At 41.1% G+C, this 12,456-nt stretch overlaps 1 protein-coding gene across 1 annotated transcript in view; it reads right to left on the bottom strand.

Moving 5' to 3' along the window:
• Positions 1-12,456, bottom strand: part of CSMD1 (CUB and Sushi multiple domains 1) — a 1,229,803-nt gene that overhangs the window by 30,919 nt on the left and 1,186,428 nt on the right. Inside the window, exons 53-54 of the mRNA XM_045535313.1 lie at positions 2,889-3,062; positions 1,238-1,411 (exon numbers count right to left, since the gene is read on the bottom strand). Coding sequence (XP_045391269.1) covers positions 1,238-1,411; positions 2,889-3,062 — 348 coding nt within the window. The remainder of the gene's footprint in view (positions 1-1,237; positions 1,412-2,888; positions 3,063-12,456) is intronic.

Here is a 12,456-nt window from a genome sequence, read left to right as displayed (position 1 = left end):
TGCACTACTTCAGATAAACCTGGGTTCCTCTCTTCTGGGAGCAAAACCTTAGATGACACATCTTATCTAAAAGTCCATTTTCCCAATGTCTAGTCCTTCAACGGGCCTCTTACTTCTAACATTTGGTGTGAAGGATCCCTGTTTACCTTATGTGCAGACTACATAGGCACTCAACATGTTTCCATTAATAACTGTAACACTGAATTCATTCTTAAAACACACAACTCACCGATAAATTTAGAGATGTTAGATTATATAAATTATTTAAAATTTCCCTAACAGAAGAAGAACTAAAACATACTAAATGTACATCTACGGATAAAATTATAACTGTTGGAGATTTCTTGTTTTGGAAATGTAATCAGTGAGTTAACTGGAAATAATAAAAAGTACAAAAGCTTATAACTGACAAAAAAGAAATTAGAATAATTCCTAAAACCAGACACGGCCTTACCCTAAAACTTTTGCAAAGTCTCATAGATTATGAAACATTTCTTTAAAAAACAACCTAGAATTCACAAATATTTACAGCAAACATAGCTCAAAATTGCCATTTTCTTATGCCTAACTTTACTTTTGAAAGTATAACTTGTTAATTAATTAATAGAAACACATCCCTTGTAAAAAGAACAAGGATGTGCATGAATACAAGCCATTGAAGTATTCAAACACTGTGAGAACAGAACGTATTCAAGAAGAGAGTACTCATGTTTTTAAATAAATAAATGTCACTTGAGCAATGCTGCATTTCCCACTTGAGAATTTCAGTGTCATGAAAACACACAGGGACAATGGCACTTAGTCTTTGTGATAAGGTCCCCTTTATTCATTGCAAAGAGGCAATGAATACAAATGCCACCAGGGGAGTTTCATTTGAGTAAAACGCCACACGCATGAAACCTGAAGTGATTTCCTCCTCCATCGTCAAGTGTCGGAGCTTAAAAAATATGTTTCTCCACTTCATTGTTAAGTAAGCTGATAAAACATGCATGTCCAAGCAACAACTGCTGTTTCACACTCAATCAACCGTCAGTTCACCTCCCTGGATATAATGAACGTTGATATTCCAGAGAAGAACCACTGGTTCAGGTTTTAGTGTGTGTCGCCATTCTTTCAGTATTGATCTCAGTGACACTCGTGGGCTTTAACTCACTTCGTACTGAAGCAGCACACGCAGGAAGAGTGTACCCTGCTACACTCCCGGAGCACAGGGCTCTTGTCCGGGGTGCTTTCCTACCTCGACAGGTGGGCAAAGGGCTGCTCCACTGGCCGTTGCTCCGACACTGGGCCCGGGACGCCCCCTGCAGCAGGTAGCCCGTGTTGCAGGTGAAATTCACGACATCGTTCAGGTTGAACTCGCTGCCATTGGTGAGCCCGTGGGCGGGGTTTCCAGGGTGACCACAGGTGATGGCTGTGGAGACAGAAAGCTCCAGGTTGTTGTTCAGCATTAAACAGGTCAGCACATTCACTTGAGATTATCTGCTAATAAACATGCAGGTATTCTAAATATACAGATTAAAGGGTTTTCGAGTAATCAGACATTTTAAAGAGAATATTTATATCTGGAAAGGAACATTGGGAGTGAGAATCACAGGCTGAACCTACAGGCTCTTATTATAATTGCAGAAAATAACCAGCACCTGCCAACCGTATTTTTTTCTCCATCAAAATAATTATTATTTCTTACTCGAATCATGACAGAATAATACCAAGTGATTTAAAAATGAAGCAGTGAAAAACAAAGACAGGCTAAAAATTCTTGCATTAATCATGAATTTCGAGTATTTTCCCCCTCATACACATGAGCTGATTTTGTAAAACTTCCCTCTTGAAACATTATGGGGATTTTCTTGAGGTTCTAAATTTTCCATGTAAAATTATTCCAGTATCAATTTAAACAGCATGAAATTAGCAGAATAAGTATGCACATTCAAATGGTATTTCTGTTGACAATTCCTATTGTATGATCCTTTGGGATGTAGTGAACTGTCACTATGTCATGCCCCAAATATTAATACCAGCAAGACAGCAGGGAGAGCTCCGTCATTGGCCCTTTCAAAAGAAACACATTATGGTCATAAAACTGGTGTTTTCTTCCTCATTTATCTTGTCAACAAGTTTTTTTTTCTTCTAAGTAAAGCTTTCACCCCGGAACTTCCTCCATTTTCCACAGTGCTGTCACAGACAAGCCCTTTCAATGCCCCAGAGCTGAATGGACATTTCTTTTGCATAATTCATGGGAAAATAAAGGATACATTAGTAAAACAATTGGCTTTACAGGAATTTTGCAGTGAAGAGATGGTGCTTCTATCCTTCAAAGAGTAGCTGATATTTATCTTTGCAGTTATAGCGTTGGAGGCCGATCATTTCACATAATTTCACCTCTTTCTGCTAAAGGAAGGACTTCGTACAAAACTCTCTGGGTTCCTGGCAGAGCAGGGCCAGGATACCAACAGCACTGAGGATTCGGAGAGGAGCTGTGCTTAGGGATCTGCAGACCTAACCCGCAGACCCGGGCTCCCCGTCTTCATTTACCCTCTGGTAAGTAGCTTTTGTCCCCACCTAGTTTATATGTGATAAAATCAGGGAACATGAATCCATGATCACTTGTCCAGGGGTCCATTTAAAATGAATTAGTGAGCAAAATAAATGTGTACGGGGGTCCGAGGTGTTCAAAGGAAACAGAAGGGGAGGAAGATGGTAAAAGGGCAACAGTGAATATGTTGGTGATACTACTCTCTCTCTTTGGACAGGCAAAACCGAGATTTCTCTATCCTGCTTTACTCTGAAGATTCAACCTGTTTCTCTTATGACTTTGTAACAACGGCAACAAGAAAAGATGACAAAAGGAAGGATCTGGCGAACCATCCCACCAACCGTTTACTTACGGACACAAACGGGAGTCTGTCCAGACCACTTGTGGTCCTGCAGGCAGATCCTCACCGACGTGCCCACCAGCCGGAAGCCGGGATTGCACTGATACACCACCGTGTCCCTGTAGCTGAAGCCATCCCCGCTAATGTGCCCGTTCACAATGGGGTCTGGGGACCCGCAGTGGCCCGCTGGAAACAAAAATAAAACCAGTTAAAAATGAAGAGAAACACGCCTAGAACATGTCTAGAAACATGCACCCCCAAAACACATCTGATTCATTTTGGTGCCACTCCAAGGGGAGGTGACTTGGGACCCAGGGCCGCAGGGCTGTGTTGGATGGAGTCCTGCTGTTCTGGGAGCTCTGTTCTGGACTCATTCTTGGCTTGGACAGTGGTGACTGGCCACACTCCTTTTTAAACCTTAGCAAATATTTTTCTCAACTCTGTTTTTAGTAAGTGCACGTAGTTTGAAGTTGCCCTCTTCTTTAAAAGCCTCGCAAATAAGTACTCTTAATGGCCATGAGGTCTCTGTAAACTTTAGAAACCAGAGGAAAGGTGGACAGCTGTGTTGGAAATAAGCATTTCCAACAGCGACTCTTCTCTGACACGTGGTCATTTCAGTTCTCTGAGGAGTTGGTGCTAAATGGCTAAAGAGAATAGAGAATGTCTTTCAAAAACACTTCATTTCAGCTCTGTGACTGATGGGAAAAAAGAATCAGTAGGATCCCCTTGTATTTTAGCTTCCTAATATGAACAACTGAATTTATTTCTTCAGTGTGCCTTTCTGATGTGAAACAAAGAGATAGCAATCTGTTTTTTTACTTGTATCACTTTCCAGCCTTCAGTGAATTCCTTTGTAAAATGCTCAAATCTTAGACTAATTATAGACTATTCACAAAACTAGAATAGCCACATAATTTCACTTATACCACATTGTTTAACCCAAATCTCAACAATAATATGTCAAAATGTTGTGGAACAGAAAACTGCACTAGGTGGAATTTGAACTAAATGAAATCTAAGCTCTATGTCAAAACTGAGATTGCATTACTCTATGACAATATTGTGCTACATCCTTTTGTGTGTGAGTTTTCTTTTTTTAGTATTCTCAGTGCAGCCCTGATTTTGAGTCATGGACACAGCACCTAGAAGGCATCTCTCTGCATTTCGCATCAGGTGGAGATATGATTACACGCACACTGTGCCCAGTGTCCATTCATGGGATACTTGTTGAAATTAATAGAAACAAAGTAACTCCACTGCTTGACATTATGTCTTTTACATTTCTCCACAGACATTATCTTCTATGCTGCTGCCATGTGGTCGGAAATAATTTAACGATGATTTTCTATGGGCCTGAAATGTTCTTGGGGCTAAAGATTAAATGGAGAATAAGAAACAATCACAGAGAGTGAAAAAAGGGATGAGCAGATATAACACACAGAGTCTTGAGGGTGTGCGGACCTTGTGTGACAGGGACACACAGCCATACCAAAGGCCAGAAACTCCTACCGAAACAGGTGACATTTACTGTCTGAAGGATGAACATGTGTCAGCCAGGAAAAGGTGACAGAAAGGCAGCTTAGTCACAGATATTAGAAATTTAATTTACTTTTTAAAGTCTCTGCTAAATAGGAAGACTGTAGAGTTGTATGACCAGATTGTACTTTACTAGACAGTGGCCATTCTAATCCTTTGCAGTTTGCAACATCGTACCTATCTGGCTAGCACAGTTTGCAACACTGTACCTATCTGGTGACCACAGTTTGCAACATTGTACCTACCTGGCTACCACAGTTTGCAACATTGTACCTATCTGGCTACCCTATCCAGCCATTTAGAGGTATTTAGTTGTTACAGTTACACTGAGTGTGAACAGTAGCAAAGAAGGGTAAGCAACTCTTAACTGAAAAAAAAAAAAAAAAAAAAAAAAAACAAAAGGAAAGGAAATCGGGTTAGTAGAGCCCTGCACACTTCAAAACCAAATACCAACTAAATAAAATAAAGCAATGTGATTATTTTCTAGACCTTATACCATGATCCCAGACCCCAAAGTTTTTGTCTTATCTTGTTTTTATGGATTTGTTTATTTAACTTCATTGACATTTGGCTTAAGCCCAAACAAAGATCACTAATTGTTTTCCATGGGCAATTGTGAAGCAACAATAATCACACTGAGAAAATCACAAAACCTGAATTTCTTGAGAGTGTTCATCAGAAATTTCCCATTAAAATGTGGAAAGAGAAGCTTGGGGTGAAAGCATGTGGCCTGTGTTGCTTTTATATCAATCCTGCTCATAAATTTATAGTAACCTGAACCTGAAAGAACAGATGAGCAAATGGCTACAAAGGTAGGCAAGAATGCTACAAAATTGTAACTTCGTGTGATTTGTAATTCAACACATATACATAGATAGATACAGATATCCCCTAAAGGAACTGTTAAATTTTCCTTTGTGTTCAAGCATGGATTAACAATTCTATCAGTACCACACTTCTAGAATTTTACATTTTAATTCTTTATTTTCTCCATGCTGAGGGCAGTTATTACTGTGGAACGGATAACTCACCAATTGCATGAAACTGTTTCGGGGAGAATAAGTAGAATCAAGAATTCAGTGGTCTTCTCAAGTGATTATATTTGCCTTACATATTATACTACAAAAATATATCATTCAAGATGGCCTTTTACTCAAACAAGGGAATAAGAATACTGTGAGATTCAAAACAGGTGAAGGTTTATACACCCCCTTAGTAGAATGGGTGGGTCCCAGGAATTTGCATGTCTCAGCTGGTGTGCAAAGTTATTCCATTATACCATAAGCCTTGAAAATCACTGGTGTTTAAGTTTTCTCTATTCTATACATAACAAAAGCTGTGTTATTATTTGCAATTATAAACTGCTACTTTATTTTGGCTAGGATGCCTCAAATAGAAAAAGAAAATTTCTTTTAACAATCTTTCTCTAAAAGACAAAAGGTTAGAAGGAAATAAAATCTGCCAAATGAATTTCACCCCAATACAGAGACTGGTAGCAAGATGGACAGAATGCTTAGCTGACTTTCATAGCAAGGAAGCCAAGTCCGGTGGTATGCCACAAGCAAAATGCCACGGAAGAAGGTGCCAGAAGGGAGAAATGCCTCTTTTCTTGATTGCCTAGGGTTTTCCTGCAAACTGCACTTTTGAGGGGGAACTCAGGAGGGCAGAAAGTGGCCAAGCTCCCTCTGTGAGCCCAGGTTGGTCTGAAGTCCAACAGGGTGGACACGGAGGAACCGCTCAGTCCACCAACACCTGCACAGCGTGGTCCGGGTTCAGACCACCTGAGGCAACATTCCTGCAATTTACAGAGGTTAACGCAGGACAGCCGGATCTCAGCACGGCAGCCTCTCCAGGCCTTCGTTTCTGGGTTTCCGTCTAAATCCCACTGCACAGATGTTTTAGTATAACACTGCAAAACTTCTGAGAGAACAAAAGCTTGTTTTGTTTGTTTCTAGTAGAGTGAGTATCCTGTAAGCTAGTTCTTGGCTGGGTCCATTCCCCTCAGTCTTGCACCCTGCAGCCCTGGCAAGAATTCTGCCTATTCTTTCTGGAATGTGGCCCTATGAAGTCACCTTTTAGAGGAGGGAGCTCATTGACAGACAGGATTTGGGCAGTGTTTAGATTACTTTTCCCTGTGGTTTTGCACCAGTTTTTGATACTGCAATGAGTCACACTGTCTGAAACCTAACAACACTACATGGATTTTCAGTGGTGACTTTCTGAGTGACGGAGAAGGTGTCTTGGACACTGAAAGAGATCAGAGCCACTAGTCAGTGGATTGACCTTAATGTCAAAATAAATGCAGAGTGAACACCTCACAGGTAAGTAAAGCAGGTTAGAGCCTCTGACAAGTTATGTAGACCTGTGCAGTTTTAGAAATGGCTTCTGTGATTTGGAAATTAAATAAAGTTGCATTTTTTCACTTGTTTCACAGAGACCTTTGTACCAGTGGAAACGTCGGGCATGATGTCTCCACAGTGTAGGACAGACCTGGAACCCTCCTTCCTCTGGGTGGAATCAGTGCCTTCGATAGGAGCCACAGGGCTGGGTCTCTGTCCTCTCACAGCCCCCCTCCCCCGCACACATTCCCGTCCTTGGACTTGGCTACTTGAAGGTCACCTTTTAAATGTGCCAGTTTGTATCAGTACAAATACAAAATATGGGTCTGGGGATTAGAGCTGAATCCATTTTTAGAAAATCTATAAACCAGATAGTCAACCTTAGTATTTGCTTTGTGATTTTTGGTGCTTATTGCTGAAAATAAAATACTAAGCATTGCAAATATCCTGTACCTGTAGGAGAATTAGAAATGCAATGTGCTATATTCTATTCACTCTGCGCAATAACACAGTCTTTGAGCTAAAGTCAGGGTTATTTGGGCAGTGGATTCCAAAGTCAATTTACAAACTTTCCTTGAGTATCAGTAAATGGTCATAAAATGTCAGGTGGATCAGATCTACTTACATGCAGGAAAAGCTATTCTTAGCGTTAAACGTCAATGGACATATTTAAATTTCTAGACCTGTACATGTTAAAGAAACACATTTGAACACTCATATATGAGACTTATTTTTTCCCTCCAAGTGTGATTTCTAGGGGCAATGCTGAGGGACTTTGCCTATGACGCAGAAATCTGTGCTGTTGTTGAAAGCTCGTGGAATCCCTGCAGGGGTCTGTGAGTGTGAGCCTTGATGAGCTACACAACACTCCACACTGTCAGTGACAACATCCAACAAGGCCCAATTCCTCTGCCACAAAGTGCATTTTTTAATCAAGTCCCTGTTTAACACATTTTAGTCAATGATGATTATTTTAAGCCATATTTGATACAAAGAAACATTCAAACCAGTACCACAATTTAGATGGCCTTTGGGGATTTTGGAAATCTTTTACCTATTGCTTTTGTACCTAGCTCCCCAACACGTCATGGTTCACACCTCTACCCCTGTGCGTAAACCGCCCCACTGGCCTGAAGTTTCCTCCCCAGTCTTGTCTGCCTGTAAAATGTCTCTCAAAACTCATCTCAAACCTACCCTCTGTGTGCAGTCTTCCACAAACACTGAAGAAATTACTGCTCCTTTATACACAACACAAATATCCCCCTTGTTTAGGTGTTCCCTGTAATAGGAGAATCTACCTTCAGGACCCACTATTTAAAATACTTAGTCTTCCAGTTTTGCTTTGTTTTGCTTAGAATCTAGCAGATGGCCTTATAATTTTTCTCACCTGTTTATCTCCACTATTTGTGAGTTCTAAGTGTGGCATCATGTTCTATAGAACGAGATTCAGCTCGGCACCTGACCTAGAGCAGGCGTCCGTGATATCAGATTAATTCTTTCCCACATGCACTGGCCCCGTCAGTCCAGGCTCCCGCGGCTACGAGGAAGGAGTTCTGCTCCAGAACATGCCCAGCGCGGGCAAATCGGTCTCACTGTGGCATCAAGACCACCCCGTGTCATTCCACATCTGTGCTGCTGCCAGGGTCTGGGGCTCTGTTTCTAGAACTTTATCCTTTCCCTGTTTGCAGGAATCCTACCAGTGCTCAAAGGGGCTTCCTCCACCCCCCACTCCCAACCGTCTCTCAGTCTTGCCCACCCTCGCCAGGCTGCTGAAGTACTTTGTTACATCTCCCTTTTGCCATTCATCATTGCCAAGGTTTTATTAAAGCTACTTGGAATTTACTTTATTTATTCCTTAGAGTATAAATTCCATAATTTTCCACACAACACAATAGTTCTCCAGGAACTAAAAGAATATCATTAGATATTCTATATTCAGAAATACAGACATAAACACTTAGGGCTGAGGTTTTGCTACATGCATTCCCTAGACACTGACAATGCATTTGCAAAATGTGGGGATCGGCAGTGGGCGTCACGTGCGTCACACTTGAGATTGTCTAGCAAAGACCCAACGGGGAGGATTCATCTTGCCACTCTAAACCATCTTTCTGCTGTACTATAAACTTATCTTAATCAATTGTTTTAGTAAACATTTTTATGTGGATTTCTCAAAAAACACAAGGCATTTAAAGAATACATTTCAATTTTATTCTCTAAGAACTATGAAGAATGGTCTAAAAATATTATTTTGAGTCATGTCTTCTAGCCCTTTTAGCCATTTGAATGTCTCCATAACGTTATATTTACAAAAAGAATTCATCTCCTCATAGGTCATGACAGTGCAGCAAATGCAAACTTATTTCAAATGGTATCAAAACAATCCAATGGAAAAAAGATAATGCCCTTTATGCGGGAAATGTCTCCGTCTATCACTAACATCTTGAATACTACAGATTAAGAGGTAACGGAATGCAGAAGATAATAGGTACCTCTGTGTTGAAAAGTCTAAATGAGGTGACTTATCAAAAGATTCATGTCTGTTCTCCAACAGGGGGCACAGATTACAAACGTGTAACCTCTCTCTCATCTGTGTTTTCTCTGTTGGTTCAAGCGAACTACCACAGGGAAGATAAACAGAAGAAAATAATTAAGTAAGAATGAAGATGATTAAACTCCCCTGATGGATTAGAAGGTGCCTGAGAGAGCAGATGGGGGCCAGTGTTCTCAGGAGAGACCTGTAGCATCACAGAGCACAGATGGTGAGGGAGAACGAGCCCTCAGTAACTTACAGAGCCCTGGGAGAGCCCAGCGATAGCACAGGGATGATAGCATTGATGAAGGGTGGGCTCAATTTTATAAGAATCTACTCTGACGTACAGAGGCATTACTTTGCCTAAAATCCAGCTACACATGTTTACACACATACTCCATCCTCTCTCAAAGATTCTGCTTAGAATTCAGACTGGAGACCTCAAGCACAGGATAAATTCAGTTCCTGAATACTGGACATAGAGAATTATCCTTCCTCTCCTAACCTACAGCCCTCAACGGCTGACGTCCATGGACTCAGCCTGCGGAAATGCTATGCGCTCCTGTGCGTGGTGGTTTTGGCTGCGATGGGCAAGGATTTCAGCATGTTCTCCCATGGTGGAAATCACTGGAAACAGAGTACCAGAAACATGATCCACGTTCCACGTGAAATAGAGGCACAATCTCAGAAAACAGCCTTCTTTTTAGTGGTCCTAAAAATAAACGAGATACTGCACCCACAGTCTGGAACGATGCCTTTGCCAAGGGGTCTTGCTTTACGATGGAAAACCTCGCAAGCCCAGGCTGATCCGGCCCAGAGCCCGGGGAACGTTACCCAGAGAACTACCGCGGGGAACTGCCTTCTGCAGGAAGTCTCCACTGCATTGCTGGACAGACCTCCTATTTTTAAAAAATACATAAATAAGGGGAGGTATTTCTTATATTGAGTCCAAAAGCTATTTTTTTTTTCTGTACACAGCAACTGCTATTACAAATCAACAGATGAAAATAGGTACTGCCGATGTCAGCACCAACCCTAGTCCTCGCCCTTGGAAGAGGTATGGCCTTAATTTTATTTTTTGTTTCTTTTTTTCCACCCACAGATTCATTATTAGGACTTAGATCTCAGCACAGGTTTCATGGAGACTCTGCCCATCCAACAGGGCTGGCATTGACATGGAAAACGATTTTTTACAATTGGCTTATTCCATCTTTCACCTAATAGCATTTTAAACGTTTGAAAATAGCTATCAATAACTTCCTAACTCTTCTTTCAGCCAAACCAACATCAAACTTTCTCATTCCTCAGAGATTGTGGTCAGCAGATCTTTCACCACAGACACGTACCAATTTCTCAGTAGCCCACTGGAACTATTTTACAGACCTGAAATCGTGATTCCGGATACGGGGCACATGGGCCAGCAGAGGATAGATATATGTCACTAGCAAGACTCAGACAGGGACAGCTTCAGACCACGCTGCAGGTCTGAGCCTCCTCTTATCCAAAATACTCAATTTCTTTGCTTTTATGCTTATGATTTCAGAATTTTCTTCTCATCATACACATTTGAAGTTTTTTTTTTTTTTTACCTTGAGGGAAATTTTACATTAACTCCTATTATTTTCTTATGTATTTGGCCTATCATTAAAATTCAAGTTCCTGAATCTGTCATCGAATGTTAGGTTCACTCTTTCGACTAGTATCATCCTCATGCCCTAATCAAAGATAGGAATGAAGACTGAAGATCCAGAAACACCCTTTCTAAAGAGCATTCCTAAACACCCATCTCACGGCTACATCAAACAAAAACACGGGTCCACGCTCGCATGCTGTCCTGTGAAACCATGAACACGCGTCCCCAAAGTTGCTTACAAAGAACATGTTGAGCATCTGCTCTACACATCACCAAGTTAAGCCATGGTTTTTGACAGCTAACTTCTTTTCTAATTGTGTGAAAAGTCACACTAGATATCTGTCTAACTCTAGAGTACTTCCCTTTAACAATGTCCCACAAAGAACACTGCCAACGACTCAGCAATATCGTTCTGAGCCCCCTCAGTTGGCTCTGATACCGTTCTAGGCAGGAGACTCAACTTCATTAGACATTCTGATGTCTAATGTCTCTTTAATAAACTTATCATTCTGCAGAGCCAGTTTTTGATGAAAAAAAAAATCCAAAAAACAGGTTATAACCTTTGTGTTGCCATAATAATGCTTCCTAACAGAAAAGACAGAACAGAAGAGGATGCTGAGGTCTTTCTTTTGCTTTGTTTCTGTCACCTGTGGTTTTAGCACCAACTTCAGTGTGCGAATTGGGTTCTTATTTCAAACATAATTTACAAGGCATTTTATGGTCCTGAACATTTTACATTGTTCCCAGCTCATGGTGGATTTGTCCTTCACCACACTGTCCTTGAAACTATATTTCATCTTTTAAACATGTCTCGGGACAGGCGATCTGCTTGCAGATAGAATTTCTTGCAGAAAACCTGGTGTGCACTATGTCTGTTTGGGTGACTCCTCATCTCTTCCTCATGGGGGTTTCTTTCTTTCTGAAAGTCATAGCTTACACACAGTTACATAGTGTGAGTTGTTATTAATTCCCACCCTTACAATTACTACCAGAGATGTAAGTGTCTTCGGTCACTCAGTTCCCTTCTACAGTGACAAGTCCCACTGAAGTTGACACAGAGGGTCTAGTCCACACCAAAGCTGCCTACGGGAGAGCTCTCCTCTGGGGCTGACCAGGTGCATAAGAGCATTTAGGAATGTGTGAAAAACCTCAGAAGCACGTGGGACCCGCTACATGAAGTACCACATACGTGCCCAGGAAATCTCACGGTCAGCTGAAGCCTGCAGCGACTACATCCAACAACAAGGTGTGTGTGTGTGTGCGTGCGTGTGTGTGTGTGTGTGTGTGTTCAGTAATATATAATGTATTAAATACATTAATAGTAAAATCACATATATATAAACAGAGAGAGTATTAAAGCAGCATTCGTATAAGTACTACATTTCATGTATACGTGTGAGAACCTTCTTTTAGGGGTTGGTTTTCTTGAAGTTTACAACTGTGAGCCTCTTTCTTCAAATTCTCCCAAATAAAAAGAACAGGCCTTATTATTCAAATTTCCCTGGTCCTGGCTTAGTGCCTAAAGTGATCCTAGCTCAT

Source organism: Lemur catta, chromosome 22 (assembly GCF_020740605.2).
Source record: "Lemur catta isolate mLemCat1 chromosome 22, mLemCat1.pri, whole genome shotgun sequence".
Classification (NCBI taxonomy): domain Eukaryota; kingdom Metazoa; phylum Chordata; class Mammalia; order Primates; family Lemuridae; genus Lemur; species Lemur catta.
Note: the sequence above shows the minus strand (reverse complement) of the source record. Positions and strands in the feature narration are given on the sequence as shown.